The sequence below is a fragment of the Rhamphochromis longiceps genome, linkage group LG22 (assembly GCF_057381845.1).
Source record: "Rhamphochromis longiceps isolate RC_006_pf linkage group LG22, R_longiceps_female_GT1.1, whole genome shotgun sequence".
NCBI classification, from domain to species: Eukaryota; Metazoa; Chordata; class Actinopteri; order Cichliformes; family Cichlidae; genus Rhamphochromis; species Rhamphochromis longiceps.
The window spans coordinates 11,734,083-11,753,170 of NC_140577.1; the positions used below are offsets into that span (position 1 = coordinate 11,734,083).

At 42.5% G+C, this 19,088-nt stretch overlaps 3 protein-coding genes and 1 non-coding gene across 5 annotated transcripts; all 4 read right to left on the minus strand.

Moving 5' to 3' along the window:
- Positions 1-1,814: 1,814 nt before the first annotated feature.
- Positions 1,815-12,099, minus strand: ppp1r18 (protein phosphatase 1, regulatory subunit 18). Its single transcript, XM_085396678.1, has 4 exons — positions 11,761-12,099; positions 7,499-11,482; positions 4,663-4,881; positions 1,815-2,732 (listed from the first exon to the last, which is right to left on the minus strand). Exons 2-4 carry the CDS (start codon positions 11,420-11,422, stop codon positions 2,679-2,681), a joined length of 4,197 nt encoding a protein of 1,398 aa, XP_085252804.1. The 5' UTR covers positions 11,423-11,482; positions 11,761-12,099; the 3' UTR covers positions 1,815-2,678.
- Positions 12,100-12,706: 607 nt separating this feature from the next.
- Positions 12,707-15,941, minus strand: nrm (nurim). The gene is made up of 4 exons (XM_085396800.1): positions 15,744-15,941; positions 14,911-15,104; positions 14,620-14,796; positions 12,707-13,780 (listed from the first exon to the last, which is right to left on the minus strand). The coding sequence occupies exons 1-4, from the start codon at positions 15,892-15,894 to the stop codon at positions 13,460-13,462; spliced, it is 843 nt and encodes a 280-aa protein (XP_085252926.1). The 5' UTR covers positions 15,895-15,941; the 3' UTR covers positions 12,707-13,459.
- trnak-cuu (transfer RNA lysine (anticodon CUU)) lies at positions 15,441-15,513 on the minus strand. The gene has a single exon. It is a non-coding gene; the product is annotated as a tRNA-Lys (tRNA).
- Positions 15,866-17,720, minus strand: limd1b (LIM domains containing 1b). 2 transcript variants are annotated; one of them, XM_085396801.1, is made up of 8 exons: positions 17,623-17,720; positions 17,418-17,519; positions 17,265-17,332; positions 17,100-17,162; positions 16,495-16,625; positions 16,295-16,346; positions 16,126-16,192; positions 15,866-16,034 (listed from the first exon to the last, which is right to left on the minus strand). In XM_085396801.1, the coding sequence occupies exons 1-8, from the start codon at positions 17,654-17,656 to the stop codon at positions 16,006-16,008; spliced, it is 546 nt and encodes a 181-aa protein (XP_085252927.1). In that variant the 5' UTR covers positions 17,657-17,720; the 3' UTR covers positions 15,866-16,005. The 2 variants fall into 2 exon arrangements, with proteins under 2 accessions (XP_085252927.1, XP_085252928.1); XM_085396802.1 differs by lacking the exon at positions 15,866-16,034 and having other exon boundaries at positions 16,053-16,192.
- Positions 17,721-19,088: the final 1,368 nt, after the last annotated feature.

The window sequence follows — 19,088 nt, forward strand, 5'->3', positions numbered from 1 at the left end:
CAAGGAATCATAATTCAAGAAGCCATAAGGGAATTGAAATGTGTGCTCACAGAATAACTATGGGAGAGGCAACGGGTGGGATCCATGGCTGGAAACTATAGACATAATGAGCCAGGGGAAATAAATACAACACAAACCACAGAAAACAACAGTTAGCACAATAAAACAGGAAAACACAACTGAACGAGTAACAAAAGTTAACTTAACATAGGAAAGAACAGGTGGACTCAAACTGGGAACTGGGAAGGCAAAGGACAAATGCAGACAAGCCTGGGACACTAAGGAAGGGAACAAATAAGAGATGACAAGACAAAGGATGTTAAACTCGATACGAAAGACCAGCGATCTAAGACAGGACGTAACTAAAAAGATGACAGACTCACATGTAAAATTACCAGAGAGATACAGAGACAACCACAGAACAGAGTAGGAACACCAAAAGAGAGCAAATAAACCAAAAGTCATAAGCAAACAAAGGACTACACCCATATGGAAAAGATATATATAAATCTTATAAAGTTTGTATCTGTCTTGTGTGAAACTTGTATGAAAAGCATATAAGAGTGAAAACAGATATAAGATCCCTTGAAAAATTACATAATGAAACTTGTATGTTTTGGATACTCTCTAAAACAATGTATGAAAGTAATGAGAAAGTGGCCACTTTCATGAGTAAATCATGTAAGCCTTATATGATTTACTCATGAAAGTGGCCACTTTCATGAGTAATCACATATAAGTTTTTACTATTTCTTTTCCATATGGGCAGGCACAAAAAAACCAAAACAAATAAGGAACCGATACCAGGCATCAGAAGATATCGCCAGGAAATACAAACACTATTAACAGAAAACAATGAACTTAAATTACTTCTCAAATTCCAGAAGAAATAATGAACTGACAGCAAACTCAAAGCCCTGGCTTCAAGACCCAGAGACCACAACGATGACAAATACCATATTCCATATTATAATAACTAAAAAGACCAAAAGAAAAAAACACTGAAACTAATAAAAAGAAAAGAAAACATTTCCAGATATTAGAAACTGAACTGAGTCCAGCAAGTAAAACGAGTAGACTAATAACTGCACCAAAGTGGTATCAAAGGAGTCAGCTCTAAAATAAAATAAACCAAATTGATCGAGTTTAATATATGAAACATGAGTCAAATTGTGGGCTACATAAAAATGTGTCACTTGTGTTAACAGCTGAGTTGGTGATGGTGGTGCAATAGTGTGGGATATATTTTCTTGGTCCACTTTGTGTTCTTTGGTACTGTGAGAATCATGTAAACACCACAGTCTACCTGAGCATTATTCCTAACCATGTCCGTCCCTTTATGACCACAGTGTATCCATCTACTGACCATATCATAAAGCTCATCACTGATGTGCAAACTCAACTGAGTGAAAGAATTAAGGCAGTCCTAAAGGCAAAAAGGGGGTCTAACTAGGTGCTGGCACTAGTACTAACACCAAAGGAGCGAGTGAGTGTAATCCAAATGAAAATGAAATTACAGCATTGAGAAAAGTGTGAAATTTGTTATCAAGCTCATGTGATACAACTGGAAACTCCAGCATAGGTAAAGTGAAACAGAGGAGATTATTTACTGAGCAAAATGCTTAATACTATATTTTTATTAACTTATGTATTTATGTAGGCGATATTGTAATTGATTTCCTGAGAACATTTTGAGGGGAACCACTGCGATTGGACACGGAAAAGCAGATAAAAAGTCTGTTTGTATCCAGACAAAAAAAGAGGAGCCAACACACTTTTCAGTAATTTTTATTAGTTTTTTTTCTTTTGAAGTCAGGTTCTTCAATCACAGAATCACAGAATTTGCAACTTCTTTTACCAATCAAAATGCTCAATTACAAAAGATAACAAGATTATAAATGGTGCACAGCTGAAAGTCAGATATCAGCTGTAATATGAAGTTTCAGTTTGCTCTTTGTCCTCTCAGGGACTTCCTCTCAGTCTCCACCTCCACCCGAGAAAAATAACAATACAAAACCATTCTTTGCACAGCGGTTGTTCATGCAACAATAAAATTCCATTTAACGCCAATTTAAAAACAATTAAAACTTTCATCACCTCACACATTGCACCAAAACCCGTTCATGCAACACATAACACCTGCTGAGAGGAGCGTTTTCTGAAAGGCTTCAAGCAAAACACATTAACAGATCTTCAGATCATCTGTATGGGCAATTCCAGCAGGCACATGAAGTCAGATGATACAAACATCAAGAGTTCTTCTTTTTCTGTGATGAGGCAGTGCTGACTTAAATTAAGAAGGACATTAACATAAAAGAAACTATCATATATATATATATATATATATATATATATATATATATATATATATATATATATATTACCTAGAAAATATAACTCTTATCTGTTTCATTATATTGCATAGACAAGTGATCCTTCATCACCCAGCAGTGCACCGCTGAGGGGTTACGTGCTACTACATTCATGTCACTTTCCCTCAGTTTCCCTGAAAATAAACTAGGTGACTTTATCCGTGAAGTAAACACAATTATTTGGTCCCTTATTCATCCTGATACTAGAGAAAACAAAACACCACAAGTAATGACAAACACAATTAAAAAATGATCAAAACAGACCAAAAAACAACATTATTGTTCAATAAAATGGTGGTGACCTCATCAGATGGGTAATTTTGGCGAAGGTGACTGGCTTCTATCGAGGGCAAGACTCATCTGAAAAATAGAGACGGAGATGGAAGGTAAATATGGTGAATCTAGGATCTTTATGTCATTTTAGTTTGTATTTTGAGGTATTCCCATTCACCAAAGGTAACATTTATAGCTTTGTGAGAGCCATAAATGCAATTTTACCTTTCCATTTGCTCTCTGGTATTTACAGTAGCATTGAATTTAAAAATCTTAACCATTTCTTTGTAATTTTTATTTGCAAAAGTTTCATTTTACCAAGCTTGCCCTCATTTCCAACCAGCTGCTGTTTACAAGATATTCAAATTTGGTCAGTTTGTACAGTTAAGGTATATTTTTATTTCCTATATTTTCTAACCTTCATTTAACCTCCTCTTCTGTTGGACTAACTACCCTTGCAGACAGTTCATATATTTAAAAAAAAAAAAAAAACTAAACAAAAATGATATACTGCTAGGTTAGCAACCAAGCTAACAGATGCGCTGACTAGCAGCTAGTGTGCTAACTGCTAGTTTGCACAATAACTCCTAGAAACATTTTTCAATAACTCTAGGGAAATTATGTAAAATCCACAACAGTGACAGGAGAAATATACATGTCTCCAGTACAGAAGAATGACCTGCCAGCATTTATTAAATGTTTAGAAATGTATATTTTTAACGTCACTCTCCCCTTAGCAGCAAAGCTAGCAGCTAGCTAAATTGAAAAGCCTTTTTGCCCCTTCAGTAAATCTTATTTAATAATATTATGTAAATATTGGCGACAAAATGCTAAGGGTAGTAATTCAGCAAACATGGACGAACAATATTACAAGGAATGTGTATGTATGTTATTTTAATAGAACAATAACTTAGAGTGACCATATTTTGATTTCCAAAAAAGAGGACACTTGGCTACTCATGAAGAACTTGCTTAAAGAAATATATTTAACATATTTAAACGATGCCTTCTCTGTGTGGTTAATGAATTGTCAAAATAAAATATGTCATAGAGGCTTTTGCAAGTCAACAAGTGCAAAAAAATAACTTAAAAGCCTCTGGAATTAAATAATGGTACAGAAATAACGCCTCATCTGCATAAGAAAAATTACCAGTACTGGGTCGGTACGAGGGAAATTTCTTTTGCAGTTCGTCTGAAAAGATGCACTTGCGCTTTGGGATCTTTTAAACATCATTAGGCGCATTGCTGCGTGCTGTCTGTCCCATCTGTGAGCGCAGAACAAGCGCTCACAAAGCAGCAGTTCGGGAATGACGTCACACATGGGTCCTCTGTCTGAATATAGGAAAACCCGGACATTTTTATCAATCTCGAAAATCCCCCCCAGACGCACCGGACAGAACATGAAAAGGGGACATGTCCAGTGAAAAGAGGACGGTTGGTCACCCTACAATAACTAATCTTGTTATTACATGGCTCTGAACAAACTGATGCTACAGAAGGGACCATCACCTGTGGTAACAACATGTGACTGACAAAACATTAACAAATGAGCATCTGGTTTCAGACTCATATAAAGACATCTTTACATTACTGAAGAGACATTTAGTCACCATTTTTCCTTCAGAAATTTCCTAAAAAGCTGGGCACTGTGGTTTTTAGCACACAAGTATTTTTATTTGTGAATTGTACACATTTGGAGTCTCTCAGAAAAACTACAGTGCCCATTCTTTTCCTACTGAGGAAACATCATGAATTTTATGTCAGTGGTAAACAATGAAGAAGCATAATGTCAGGCTTTCTTGTTAGGATCAATACATTGTTGGTTTGGGATTTGCGAGTTATAAGACAAGCTCAAGCCTTATCTTGAGGCACTCAGCCTTCTTCTGACCATAAACCAAAATTCAGCATGTTATCTTTCATGAAATCCAAACCCACAGAGTTTATCAGGGTGTCAGTAAGGCCGAAAAAGACCTCACTAAACGTTATGTTTTCTGAGCCGTGGGGGTAAGTGACTCACATCTATTACACGCGGTCCCGTTGCAGTTCCCGTACTCCTCGTATTCTTCACCACGACCGCCCCCCCCTCCCTGTCACCCTGCTCCTCCTGCACCTCCTCATCCTGCAGCCTCTCCGCGCTCCCCAGGTCCTGAGAGTGGGGATTGAAGAACTGCATGAGGGCCTCCGATGGGTACTCACACACCTGCTCCAGCTTGACCTCATTAAAACACACCTTCCCCTGCAAAAGTGAATACAGAAAGGCGTGGTTATGCTTTTGATGAATTACATTTAAGCTAATATTTACGGTTTTACATGCTTGTTAAAAAATATAGTATTGTAGCAAAAACCTTCACATTACAGATTTGCAGTAATGCTGCAGTAAAAGTGGGGTTATTACAGGGAAAATGTTGGTGTTCCTTTAGCAAGCTGTTTGTTCGTCATGTAAACACACTGCAGATCTGGAGAAGGTTTCAGTGTCAGCGAGGTTTTGATGCTGTCAGTGTAATTTTAAGTGACAGCACGGGGCTTAACACAGCAGAAATACACCGTCTGTAGAAGGACTTACTGGCTGAACCCTTCGTGCACTCATTGATAACTAATTCTGATGCATATTCAGCCTAAGAAGCTGAAACTGAAGTTTTGGTTTGCCACTTCTCTTAAACTGCTGAAAAGGAGAACAAGGCCCCCGCCTGGCCTGACGGGTGTTTGAGTTTGTTTATTCGAAGGCCGGTGTGGTGTAAAACGCCAGCGCATCCCCACACAGCACGTTTTATAACGACAGCATCTCAGCTCTGAAGCCTGAACGTGCAGCAAACACACCCAGAAGCGCAGACGTGATGTGCACGATAACGGCTTTGCACTAAATGTGGACGGAGCACAAAACAGCTCTGGGTTAGAGAAGCTGGCATGCTGAGGCACAGTAGGCTAATCCTTCCTCCCTGAACCCGATTAACCCAGGCACAGCGGGACAGCAGAGGCACCCGGCGACACAGGGATGGGAAAAGAGCAAAAAAAAGAGCCATAAAGAAGAAAGTTTATCAAGTAATACTTGACTTCAGATTCTCAAAAGTGCACTGCTCCATTTGAAAACATGTGACAGCCATGTTTAAGGCCACATCTTAGCAGCATAAAGAAGGATATCTACCACTTCTGGACATATTTTATGCTAGAAAACAAAAAAAAAAGTGCACATATGAAAAGAAAACTTAGATGAGATAGCAGATGAGCCTCTTGCCCTGTGACATGATGGCGTGGCTTGGAGGGGGGAAGGGAAGGAAGCCTGACGTCAAACTGTCTGTAGGGCATCAACGTGAGAGCGACAGGTGGTCAGAGAATCACTCAGTGGTCATCACTCACAGAGGCTAAGGAGGGCGGTGCTTACACATGCAGGCAGGGATTACACAACTTATTATAGAGATGCATGCAGAGAATGCATGATTATTTATCTAATTAAAGGCCACAGTAATGCTATTTGGGAACTTTCATTTTCATGCTTTAGGTTACAGGTGGTCCGGTAATGTAACAGTTGAGCATCAGAGTCGCATTTGGCAATTTAAAAATGGGCACCGCGTCACTTCCCTGTGTCAGGCTCTTTGTCGTGCTTGGAGGAAGTCTTAAAAGAGGAAGTGAGCAAAAACATGCAGCGTGACAGGGAGTTTCTATCAGACCAAATAACAAGACTTTAATCCTCTCAGTATGACTGTCAAAAATGTCAGTTTTCCTTCCTTGCGACTTCTCTGCCAGTGAGCCGCCCTTTGATCTGTCTGCAAAACCCTGCCTCGCTTTCTTTCCCATCTCACGCACATCGAGCTCGTAGTTGGCGGCCTGCTGTCAGCTGTATACAGTGGGAGGGCAGCGTGGTCAAAAACTGTCTGCCAAGACTCTGGTCTAACTACCAAACCCCTGCTAGGACACAGCCAAGAAAACACAAAGGGAGATTTGTGTGAGAAGCTGACTCAACAGAAACAACTGAACTGGTACAAGGGAACGAGGAAGCAGACTGAAGGGGGTTACCACCAATCACATTCTTCTAATAGGCAGTGAAAACTGTCAATACAGCCAGATTTATCATTACAGGATGGTGAAAAAAAAAAAAAAATTGCTGCCCTGCTTAGCAACTCTGGCTTCCCCCTCCTGCTCGGATTCACAGAAGTTAAAAAGAGGAAACAGAACATTTAACATGAACTCCAGGAAAATTAATTTACAGGTCCACTGTGGACGCAGGTGTGGTATCGCATGTATTCACAGAGATAAAAGGTCATGTTATGTAGGTAGAGAAAATGCAAAAAAAAAAAATTATATAGAGAGAGGATGTCTGTCACTGCGGCTTCCTATTTAGCTTTTTTTTTCTCTCCAGTGAATCCTGCAACATTACTGTCAACCGTCTCTGCAGATGACTATGAAGCATATGAGTGAGTCCAGTTAACACCAATCATCAAGCACTTTCCTTTATCCATCTGTGGGTTTGCATGCTTCTTTTTAATGATAATAAATCACCCAAATACAATTTTACTTAAGTGTGTAAAGTGTGATATGTAGAAACCGTTATCACAGGATGAAAGTCAAAAATCTGCACAGCACGAGACCGCATAAGCAAATGGCAAAGGAGATCACTTGAGGACTTCATGGCTAAGAATCAAGATGTCGTGCTTGATAAAGCCTTAACCAGCTTAGGTCGGTCTCTGCAACTGTACTCAGTGGAAAGGGATGTTCTCTCGGTGAAAAGGCTTGATGGCGAGGCCCATCGTGCAGGTGACAGCAGGTGATAAACGTTGGTGTATGTCTGATAAACTTTAGAAAGCATGTGGGGACATGTTAAAACAAAGTAACAAAGTAACAACACAGTTTCCACTCACCTTTTTTGGGGTCCCTCTATTCTTGACCAGACACGACTTCTCCAGGTTCTGATATCCACCGATCACCACAATTTCCTCCACAGTTGGATACTTCTTCTTCCCCGGCTCAGTCACAGCGGGGGCTGTCTGGGTCTGCTGCTGTGGTGTTGTCTTCGTGGAGGTTGACACTGTCTGGCCCTGCTGCTGCTGTGGTGGTGTCTTTGCGGGGGTTGACACCGTCTGAGTCTGCTGCTGCTGGTGTGGGGTCTTCGCTGGGGTTGATGTGGACGCCGAGGGCCGTGCTGCGGCTCCCGTTGCCCTTTTTGGTGTGATTGTGATGGTGGCGCCTCGCTTCACTTGGCCCCCGGAGGCACTCCTGATAGAAAAGAGCACAGGTGTCTGGGTGGGTGACGGAGACACACTCGGAGACTGGGCAGGAGATGGCGAGCTTGGGGAAGAAGCCGGGGTCGGGGCACAATCTGTGGCTTTCAGGGAGTTGTCTGGGGATTGGGTCCTGAGATATGAGGGGGTGACTGTGATAGTTTGTTTGGCCTGAGGTGTGGGAGAACAAGCGTGATGAGAAGACACTTTGGGGTTGAGGTCTGGTGTTTCCTGATCCTTCTCCTGGGTTTTAACATCGTCCTTTATCTGATGTGCTTTGAGGTCGTCCTTTATCTGCTGGGTCCGAAAATCGTCCTCTCTCTGTTGCTTTAACACTCTTTGTTGCCCCTTCGTCTCTCTGTCCTTCAGGGAGGTATTTGACGAAGAGTTTTGCGCTTCCTGCTCTTTCAGCTGAAACTGCTCAATCTGCTGCTGTATTGTCTGAACCCCACTAATGTCATCGCCTGTAAATGCTTTGTTGTCCCCCTGCTGTGAGTTCGATATGATTGGCTTCACTTTAACAAGGTGCACAGACGATGAGATGTCCACTGTCCTGTCCCTCAAATACAAGCCCGACCTCGAACCCACGGTTTCCAAGTTGTAGATCCGACTCATGGCTGCGAGAGAGTTGGGAAGAGGCGGCGAAGGAGAGAGAGATTGTGTAGAATCGAGAGGTGATGTGTATTCCTCTACCTCCTCCTCGGAGAGCTCCTTTCCTTCCTCCTCCTCCTGTTCTTCTTCTGTGCTTGCGTTTCGGCCCCAGTCGCGCCTTTGTGGCTCTTCTACATGTTTCACTGGGTCGTCCTCATCCTCAGATATCTGGAGGGCTTCGGAGGTAGCTTCGGAGGCCCTGGCGGTACACTCGCTTGTCACTTCCTCTCCTCTGACAGTTTGTGACAGTAGGACAGAAACAGGAAGCTGAGGGCAGGTTTTCAACACGCCGACTTCCTGCGTGACGTCAAACGCAGCCGCGGATGTCTGCGCCGCTGCTTCTTCCTGTCCCTGCTCTGTTTCGGCCGGCCTCTTCTGCATGTGTGCTGTAGCTTCCCACTGTTTTTCTATTTCAGTTCCCCTCTCCTCGTACCTGTCCCCCGCTGTCTGAGTAGCATTAATCTCCGCAGCTTCACTTCCTTCACCCTGTCGCTGTTTCTCCAGCTCTCTCTGTCTGATTTTCTCTCGCAGAGACTCTATGCGGCTTAAGGGCTTCCCAATCCTCCAGCTATCCCTCCTCTCGACCTGTCGACCTCCATGACAGTCTTGCCCCTCGCTGCGTTGACACCCGGGCTTTATTTTCTCCACCACTTCTTCTGCAACATAAAACACAGTCCTGGGAATCTGAATCTCCACGGGGCCTGGAGGGTTCCCGGTGAGTGCGCTCCTTTTCGGAGATCTGGGGGTCGAATCATAACTGAGGTTTTCTGATCCTGCTGCTTGCACCTCCTCTTTGCTGTCTTTGTTGCTATAAAAGGTTGTGTCTCCTATTTTTTCTATTTTACTTATTAGATCCTCAGTATGTGGGGATAAAACAGACTGTGTTAGGTAAGGTCCTTGTAGTCTCCAGTCTGCACCTTTATGGAGGGCCCTGTCTGGAATTGTAGAGCCTAAACTGGAGCACTCAGTAAAAGCCAAATCATGTCTGCAGTGACTCTCAGCATCAACGTTGCTTGTTTCGGGTGAGCTCTCTAGTCCATCCTCTCTTTGAGAATCTGTTTTCTCACAAACTTTCACCTCAATCTCTCCCCCTCCCTCTGAATCTTTGTCTACATTCACCTCCCTTTCTAAACTCTTCTCACCTGCCGGTCGCTTCACCTCTCTGTCAGCTCTTGCTTTCCCATCCTGCCTAATCGGCACTCTCCTAGCAAATGATATTCCCTCCGTGTTTTTAACTGAGGCCACCGTGAACCCCACATCCCCGTCTGCATTGCCGACCTTCTCCGCAGCCCTCCTGTCAACAAACTCGACTTTCTTAAGCTGTATACCAAAGTCTTCGGTTTTTACTCTGTGCTTTCCCAATCTGTCTCTCTCTAGAAGTCGTGCACACCCCATCTTCGATGTGGTTTCCCTCCTTAAGGCAGCTACATCTACCCATGGCGCCATGCTCTCTGAGTGAATCCTCTCACGAATTTTTCTCTCGTAAAACCCTTCGTCACCTATCCCATTCTCCTTAGCGCAGATGACTCGATCGGAGAAGCTAAACGAGCGTTTTGGGACACCTTTTAGCAGCGTATTCTTTCCATCTGCCTTCCTCTCCTCGGACTGCTGCTCATCCTGATCTCCTGAGTATTTTCTCCTCCCTGGCTCAAGGAAATTATCGGAGCTTTTGGATCGGGATGGAGGCTTGGGGTGCTCTCCGAATTTACTCAGCAGCTGACTGACCCTCCCTCCTCTCTCCACAAAAACATTATCATCCAAGCTGTCCTTTCTGCTGTCTTTATTAATAACTGTTGCCTGGCCCCATGGTTTCTCCTTTTCTTTCTCTCTCAGCCAGGACACATCTGTTCTCAGCTCCCTGCCTATGCTCTCCCTTCTTGCATCCATGCTGCCCTTCATCTCCCCATCCTCTCTCCCTTTCCCCCCTGCACTCCTTTCTTCAGGGCAGGTTGAGGGCTTTATAATAAGAACTTCAGAGGCTCGGATCTCAGTGACACTCCCTCCTCCAGCCAGAATCTCCCTTAGGTCCATCTTCACCCCTTTCTTCCCCGGCTGGTCCTCCTCGAGCTTCTCCCGCTCTGCCTCCCTCCATCTACCCTTTCTCTCATCGCTGCCCTTCCTGTCCTGCTCGATGATGATGATATTGTCAGCTCTGATGGTCCGAAGACACGGAATAAGAGGGGAAAGCGAAGAAGTGGGTGAAGGGGTTTCTTTTTCCTCTGTGTCTTTTCTAACTTTAAGAAATTCCTGCTCCCTGACTGCATCCTTAACCAACTCCTTCAGCTGGCTTTTTTCCTTTTCACACCCCTCCCTGCTATTCTCTCTTTCTCTTCCTTGACTCCTATCCCTGCTCCTGTCTTTTTCCCTCCCCTCACTCAAGTCCCTAAACCTCTCTTTTTTCAGCTCTATATCTCGTCCTCTCCCCAGCTCCCCATCTTGACTCCTGGGGCTTAATTTATCTCTCTCCTTAACTTCTGGCTCGTTCCCTGTTTCTCCATCCCTGCTCTTCCTCCATGCACTCTGCGTGAGAATAAATGGATTTTCATGGACTGGAACTATTGTTTCTACAGACACCTGGCTCACTAGTTTGGGATCTGCATCCAGCCACTGGCCTGGATCTGGACTGAGCGACAGTTCGCTTCCCAGATTAACTGTTACGAAGCTGTCTGTGTCACTCAGACCATCAGAAGGAGATCTGACATCCACTTGCAGCAGACAGCCGTCTCTCTCCTTCTCCCTGTCACCCACATACTCCTGCTTCGCCTTCCTTCTCTGGATGATCCCTCGCTTCCAAGCTGGCATGCTGGCAAACTTCTCCTCCTCCTCTTTTTCCCTCCTCTCTCGCTCCTCCTCTTCTCTCCTCTTTTTCTCCAGAAGGAGTTGTTTCCATTCTGGCAGAGAGGAAACAGACATAACAGAAAAGGTGCCCACTTTTGGATAAAACGGTTCCTCTTCAGAGCCTCTGGGAATCCTCTGCAAAGAATAAAATATTATCAATTTTCTTTCTAATAAACATGCAAAAATGGAAGTTTTGCCACATAAAGCCGAGGAACAACTACACCTCATGGTAACATGTTAGCAGGTTTAATTTACATCCAAGTAGGCATTAAAGCACACGTTTGACAGTGCAGTCTATTTATCTGTTCATGTTAAAGGATAATAAAAGAGCACATGTAATCGAATTAACTCGCAGCACATAATGCATAACCTCAGTTGTAACATATTTAATGAAAATTCTGAATATAACTCACCCAAACTCTTGTTTTGGCAAAAATATCACTGCATCCACCCCGACTTTACATCTCCACTTGTGCGTAAAGCGGTCTACTCCACCATGGAAAACCTCCTTTGCCTGTAACGAACAGATTAATCTGTCCTGTCAAAACCCAACTTTTAAAAATGATCAGTGACCCAGTCAAACGATATCGGGACCTGAGTGGACATCAGAGCAGAAAAACCTCCGTCCTCCGTGCGGTTGTAAATATTTCCAGCTCGAGAGCTGCAGCGCTCTAATCCGATAATTACATTCAATTCCCTCTGGAGAGTTTAGTGGCACACACCATATTGTCGGACCTAAGAAAAGGCGTTTAAAGCACACAGCCGTCTGCCCGGCCACCAACCAGCCCTCCCCCGCCTTTGCTCACCCCCGCGTCCCGCAGGGTTAATTGGTAAAGCGGTGGAGGTGGAGGGCGGTGAAACGGGATGTGGTGTCAGCATGCAGAGCTGCAGCGGGACTTGATTGAAGCAGATCAAACACGATCAGCTCCACTGACAGAGGTGTGTACCCCAAACTACCGGAATATCTTCATTGCTGATTATTCGCATTTTTATTTTTAAAAATTATTTTCTAGCGTCTCTGATAGAAAACATACAGTCAAAAATGTTATTCATGTTTATTCATATTCATCAACACGAGAGCGTTTAGATGGATATGAAACTTTCCCCTAATTACAAAAATCCCTCAGGTGTACCCAATAAGTTGGCCAGTGAGCATATATATCGATCTATACCCTGTCAAATAAAATAAAAACAACAACAAAAAAACATCTTCTGGCTCGGTTATTAAAGCTGTAGTTCATCTGTGATATATCAGCTTTAAAATTAAATAAAAACAAACAAACAACAATTTAAATCAAACATCTGCTCCTTAAACTCTTAAAACTTGACTCATAAAAATAAAAAATAAACCTAAAAAACAGACACAATTTACCAGGACAAGTGAACTTTCCACTTTTATTGAACATGTTTTTAAAAATACTGAAAGCTGTCACGGTAATTACAGTAAGGCACACATGGGGAAAACATTAGTGTAAAAAAACATACCAAATGAGACATTACAGAATCCACTAATACTAATACTGGCTGCCTTGATAATACCTTATTTATCAAGCATGATAAACGTTAAAAGTAGTTTGTTCGATACGTTCAGCTTCACGTCTTTAAACAATCGGTTTGATCTCACCATCGAGGAAAAGCTTTGAAGGAGATACATTCATTGTAGCAGAAACATTGTCACTTTGTTCTGTCACAGAGCAGAAAAAGAAAAAAGCTTTTACCAGTGTAAAATCTCAGTGAAACGTCGGTTTTCAAAGGAAAGATAAACCTGAAATTAGCTTCCAGAGAAACACAGTGTTAATGTACTTGTCTTGGGCACTGTAACAGCCAGTAAGACTATACAGTAAAACAATTTCATGTATTAAAAAATATTCAGTATAAAAATGTTTCAACCTAATTGTATCAAAATTAGTAGTTTTAAGAAAAGTGACACCTCTGTACGAGCAGGGGGGGCGGCTGTGTTTTCACACGATGGCATAAACTGTAATAAAATACATTTGAAATGACAAAATCAGCAGACATCAGGCTCAAGAGGCCTACAGAAACTCTTTTGTAGTCAGTTTTAAAACATTATTTATGACAGATTCAGATCAAAGCACTGGGAAGACCTCTGCTTCACTTCTTCTTGTGGTCGTCAGTGTCCTCGTTGGGCATGGCGTCGGCGCTGCCTCCGTGTGGCTGCGCAAAGAGCTGCATCTTACTGTTGAGCTGCACACACAGGTAGGCTAAATCCTGTTTGTCCAGAGAGTGCGCCAGAGCCAGGTAGGCCGACAGAGCCCCCGCCAGCAGGAGCCTGTCCAGGGATAAGGCCGGCAGGAGCCACAGCACCACACCCAGCTCCAGGCACACCGGGTGGCGCAGGTGGGACAGGAGGCGCTGAGCACGGGGCGACTTGTGAGAGAGGGGGTCCCCCAATCCGAGACAGTCGTAATACACCTGAGGGAGGAGGTTAGTCAGTAAATGGAGTTTATTCATGCCCATACACACGCTCTCCTCCGGGAGCACCGAAGTTACTGATCTAAGTAATGCAGATTACTTGGGTCAGTATTGTAATCTCTATTGATTTATTAAAAGGGCATTTCATTAAAATGTAATTATAAGATGGTGGTGGAAAGGGTCAGAGTCATTAAATACGGAGTTAGGCCCAGAGCACCAGGTGACAGGTGAAACATATAGATGTTAATAACCGCTGGTTTTCAAAAATTATCAAAATGTGTGCACCAAGGCAATACTGGCACCACACTAGCACTGCTTTACTGGAGGAGAGCCTTTACATTTGGGGACGGAGGTTCAGTTCTCACTGCAGTAAAATCTTTCAGTCCTGCTCAGCCACAACAGTGAAAACTCTGATTAGGGTTGTGATTCATACTGATGGGTGCTGAAAATTAAAACCTTGAAATTCCTCCCCATGTGATGCTCAGTTTGAACTTCAGCAGGTCAGCTGCTCATGTCTACATGCTTACAAGCACTGAGCTGCCATGTGATTGGCTGATTAGATATTTTTGTTATTGACCAGTTGAAAAGCTGTACCTAATGAAACGGCCAGGGAGCATATGTGCAGTAAATATCCATTTGCTTCTTGTTGTTTAACAGCACGATATTTTAAAGTGGTGTTAATTAATTCTTTTAAGGAACACCAACTAACCAAGCAGTAATCAACAACCACAAATAAAGCAAACTGTAATCATAGATTTTTTTTTGTATTTTTAGTTGAGCAACCTCTGATTTTCCAGCATCTGAAAGCACAAACATGTGCATTTGTTTTTGATCCCTACCTGCTTGATGCCCAGTAGTTCTGGGTAATCAAAGATCATGAGGATGCTGCAGATGATGGCCCAACAGAGGAAGTGCAGCGAGAAGCAGAGCAGGGGGAACCAGACACTCCAGGGTGCCTGACGCACTGACCACAGGCAGGGGGCGTTAGTCACAGGCTGCCAGTACCGCATCAAGATCTAACACAGGAAACAGAGCAATGATGCACACTGAAAGGTGTGATTAACACTAAGGTAGGAGTAAGTTATGCTTCTATGTGACAGTAAACACTCAGAGAAAGGGCGCTGCTGTACCTGGAGGGCGAGTGCTGTGGTGAAGCAGTATGCTGTCCTGTTGAGGGGCCCCAGCACTGACTGCAGGGCCTGTTTGACAGGCAGCCAGGCCAGCAGGCTGTGCTGCACGATGAAGAGGGCCAGGAGCCCCAGATCCACAGCAAGAGCCCTCAGAACAGAGCTGTCCCGCAGGGCCACCGACCATGGTATGGAGTCTTAGCCATGGGGAATCAGAGGAAAAAACGTCACTTTAACATTGACGGCAATCCTAATCCTAAGCACTCATTGAAAATGCCACAAAAAAACAAAAAACAAAACGGACAATCGAACGTTACCACGAATAGCTAATTAATCTAATTAACAAACCCAGTATTCCTGCTCACCCGAAATCAGCTTTCAAACACTCGCCATTTGGTCGATATTTGATATTGGCGATAAGCAAATTATGCTTTTAAGCCCGTAATGATAATTTTTGTTTTAGTAAACAGAATAAAATAGCCCTAATAATAAAAACAGCCCTAAAAAAAACATAAGGAAAAAAAAAATCTCACCGCCCAACGTGGGGCTCGAACCCACGACCCTGAGATTAAGAGTCTCATGCTCTACCGACTGAGCTAGCCGGGCGCTGGTTCTAAACAGCCGCCCAGTGGTATTTACAGCACATATGGAGAACGTAATAATTGAACTATATGACGTATATGAATTTAACATTCGTTAAATTATACTTATATAAACCTATACAGTAATTTTTTCCATAGCCAAAAAGTATATGAGGTATTTAACGGTTTTACAGATATCGCCTCCACCAGTGTTTGGTAATCGCTCCTGGCCGCCTGCCGCTTACGGGAACTTACCTCGACAGAGTGTCGTCTCCCCCGTGATGTTATGGTAAATGGCTCGAAACGAGACAAACCGAATGAGATCTGCACCGGATATGAAAACAAACGCAAAGTTTAGCAAAGACGTAGTGCAGAGAGCCAAGCCACGTACCGTGACTGACGCCATTATCAGTGCTTATCGCGAACAGTTCCGGGAGATGGGAGGTGGTTGTAGTACCCGATGTAGACACAAGGTGGTGCTAGTGTGCGGCGAATGCTGCCTACAGGTGGAGGTGCATCAGAGGAGACACAGATCCACACACAAAACTAAGGAGAAACAAATAGCAGGAGTGGATGACTTTATTAGAGTATCTTATTAAGTATCACAGAATCTGTCTTTGTTAAATGAGGTTAACACCAGGCCTGTAGCACTCTACATGGTAGTTTCTGTCACAGGATGTCACTCGAATAGACTCTGTGGATCCCTGAAAAAAAAGAGATAACAAAGCACTCAGAGTGCTTCTTTGTGAAATCATTTGCTGTGAATTGAATTATCAAATATTTTGCATAGTTTCTGTGAAGCTCACTTCTGTTGGGAGTATCGGCAACCTGCAGGCAGCACAGTGGGGAGCCTGGACCCTGAAACCGAGAAGAAGTTTCAGTGAAAGTTCACAGAGGTTAAAACATGAAGTCAACAAAGGTGTGAGTTTTCTCCTGTTCAGCCTGTCTGGCAGGGTTTCCCCCTTTGCTCTTGAAAAGGACTATTGTTGCTACATAAAACACCCACCTGTGGTAGTCGCTGACACAGTAGATCCTGCGGTGTGAGTCGACAGCGAAAGGCTGATCCTCCAGGCTCTGTCTGCAGACGACACAGCGAAAGCAGGATGGGTGGTAGGGTTTCCCACGAGCCTGCAGGATCTGATCATCCAATGTAATGTCAGTTTCTTGCATGTGACACCACACATATACTCACAGTGCTTAGAAAAAGTATTTGACCCCTTCCTGGTTTCTTAATTTTCTTTGCACATTTGTCACATTTACATGTTTCAGATCATCGAACAAATTCTAATATTAGCCAAAGATAACCTAAGTAAAACATTTCTATGTGTGTGCCTGTGTGTGCCTGAGTGTAAAAAAATTAAATGAACTTAGTTTTCCCAAATAAATGTTGTCAAATGTAGGGCAGGCAAGGTTGAACAGCTTTTAATCCGTTAATAAATGAAAAGGTAATTTAAAAACTGCATATTTATTTGGTGTATCGTTTTCTAATATTAAAATGTATTTGATGATCTGAAACATGTGTGCGTGACAAATATAGAAAAAAAACCTAAGATCAGGAAGGGGGGAAATGCTTTTTCACAGTACTGTTTAAGTAAATAAATTAATAGTTACCACATCTGTGATTAAAAAGCCACAGCTGTTACACACTTCAGGGGATGGATGAACTCCAGAGAACTGCAGAAAATACCACGAGTACCAGGAAAACACCACCACCCAAATAGATTAGGCAATAAAGTTAATCTGTCATTTTACAACCTATTAAAAGAACATACTTACCAAAAAGTCATCCTCACAGTATATCATCCCTGACACTGTGTAGAAAGGCTTGCCACTGAGCGTTTTACCTGAAAACATGCAAAAGCTTAAATATGTAGACCGTTATACATCACACTGTACTATCAGAGAAGCATTCACACGAGGAGAGCTCACTGCAAACGCTGCAGATGAAGCACGCGCTGTGGAATAAACGTCCCATCGCCTGACACGCTCGACCTGCTCTGTAGACAGCTTGATTGCATCTCGTACAAGTTCCTGAATAAACATGAAGAATAAATGGAACAACTGGCAGCACGTCTGAATAATAAAAGGCTAATCCGCCAAAAAAAGGTGAATATTAAGTCTTTTCCATTCTTACCAAAGTAAACACTGTCACTGTAACTGGGATTCATCTCAGCACCAGTTTGCCCACTGCTCTGAGTCTGCAGCACGGCTGTCTGGAGGTCTAATTTTATGTGCAGTGCAGACAGCTGTAAGAGGAGCTGCTCGTTGGGTTTATGAGAATTTGCTCTCTGCCTTTGCTCTCTGAAGGGCAAAATCTTAAGAAATGACTCCTCCGAGGCGGCTGAAAAACTTTAGACAGAAAGTAGTTTTGTGTGAACGAAAACACAAATAAACGCGTAAAAGTACTTCAATTTTGTACTTATACAGTATTTAAGTAGCTGTTTAATGTTTTTAAAAGTGTCTAATGGTGGAGTACATATTAGAAAAAGAATAAGTGCCGTTTTTTAGGTTTTTTAGGTTTTTCTGTTGCAGCTACTGTGAGAACTTTCAGCTCTAAGCAGCTTTCTATTTAAAAACTGTATTCTCGGGTAAGCTAAGAGATGAAATGTGTCAGAGCAGCAGAGGAAGGAGCCTGAAGGTGAAAAAGAACCTGCAGCACATTCAGCCTACCACAGCACTCACATTGTGAGGACGCTGGTTTAAACACCTGACTCCTACGTGTTTATACGGCAAAAACTATAAGCTACAAGATAAAAACAGCCATTCATACTAACAATGTGTGAATACTGGATAATGGATGTGGAGTGAAGGAGGACATGCAAAGAGTTGGTGTTATTGTAGGATGTGAGGGTAGGCAAAATTCCCATCAGTCTTATTGATAATTATAATTATTATTATTATTATTTAACACTCACAGGAACTCCTTTTACTTTAAACCTGCTGGTTAAAAAAATCTCCACTTTTACTCAGATAAGATTTTGATAGAATAGAATAGAATAGAATAGAATAGAATAGAATAGAATAAACCTTTATTATCCCACAGATGAGAAGATTTCGGTGTTACACAGCTTTTATAGCAAGGGGAACACAAGATATAGAAGGAAGACACAAAGTGGACCTATATACATAAGCAACTGAAGTTCGTATATACAGGTAACAATGTACAGAAATATGTATAAAATATAAAAAACATGTATAAAATGTGCAGTGAACAAACAAGCTGGTGATGGTAAGATGACCCTTTAAGGATGTTAAAGGAAAGCTGAGAGTTTCAGCACTTCTTAATGGATTTCCTTTTTAATCAAAAACTGAAAATAAGAAAAGAAATAAATAAGAATGTTTTTATATGAGTAATCTAAATATTTAGAAACTGGAAAAAATACAAATATCTTCAGAAACAACTTCAGAGCTCAACGTTTAAGTGAATCCAAAAGAATAAAGTACTACAGTACATGCCTGAGTCTTATATTTTGGCAGCCTAAATGTGCATTTTTAAATATTGAGGAGGAGCAGTGAAGCCTTTTCTGGGATCATCTGTCTTGTGATACTGCCCTCATGTGGAAGCCTTAGGACCTTCCTCTCATAAGTCGGTCACTAAAA

What these genes read in the sequence shown, in the direction of transcription:
- ppp1r18 (XM_085396678.1), bottom strand. Translation starts at nt 11,422, where the DNA reads ATGTCTGTTTCCTCTCTGCCAGAATGGAAACAACTCCTTCTGGAGAAA. An exon ending in ATAGAGGGACCCCAAAAAAG is followed by an intron (nt 4,882 to 7,498) that starts GTGAGTGGAAAC and finishes TCACTTTTGCAG; the next exon opens with GGGAAGGTGTGTTTTAATGA. An exon ending in CGGGACCGCGTGTAATAGAT is followed by an intron (nt 2,733 to 4,662) that starts GTGAGTCACTTA and finishes TCTATTTTTCAG; the next exon opens with ATGAGTCTTGCCCTCGATAG.
- nrm (XM_085396800.1), bottom strand. Translation starts at nt 15,894, where the DNA reads ATGGCGTCAGTCACGGTACGTGGCTTGGCTCTCTGCACTACGTCTTTG. An exon ending in GGAGACGACACTCTGTCGAG is followed by an intron (nt 15,105 to 15,743) that starts GTAAGTTCCCGT and finishes CCCATGGCTAAG; the next exon opens with ACTCCATACCATGGTCGGTG. An exon ending in CCACAGCACTCGCCCTCCAG is followed by an intron (nt 14,797 to 14,910) that starts GTACAGCAGCGC and finishes TTCCTGTGTTAG; the next exon opens with ATCTTGATGCGGTACTGGCA.
- limd1b (XM_085396801.1), bottom strand. Translation starts at nt 17,656, where the DNA reads ATGAATCCCAGTTACAGTGACAGTGTTTACTTTG. An exon ending in ACTGTGAGGATGACTTTTTG is followed by an intron (nt 17,163 to 17,264) that starts GTAAGTATGTTC and finishes TATTTTCTGCAG; the next exon opens with TTCTCTGGAGTTCATCCATC. An exon ending in TGTAGAGTGCTACAGGCCTG is followed by an intron (nt 16,035 to 16,125) that starts GTGTTAACCTCA and finishes GTTTCTCCTTAG; the next exon opens with TTTTGTGTGTGGATCTGTGT.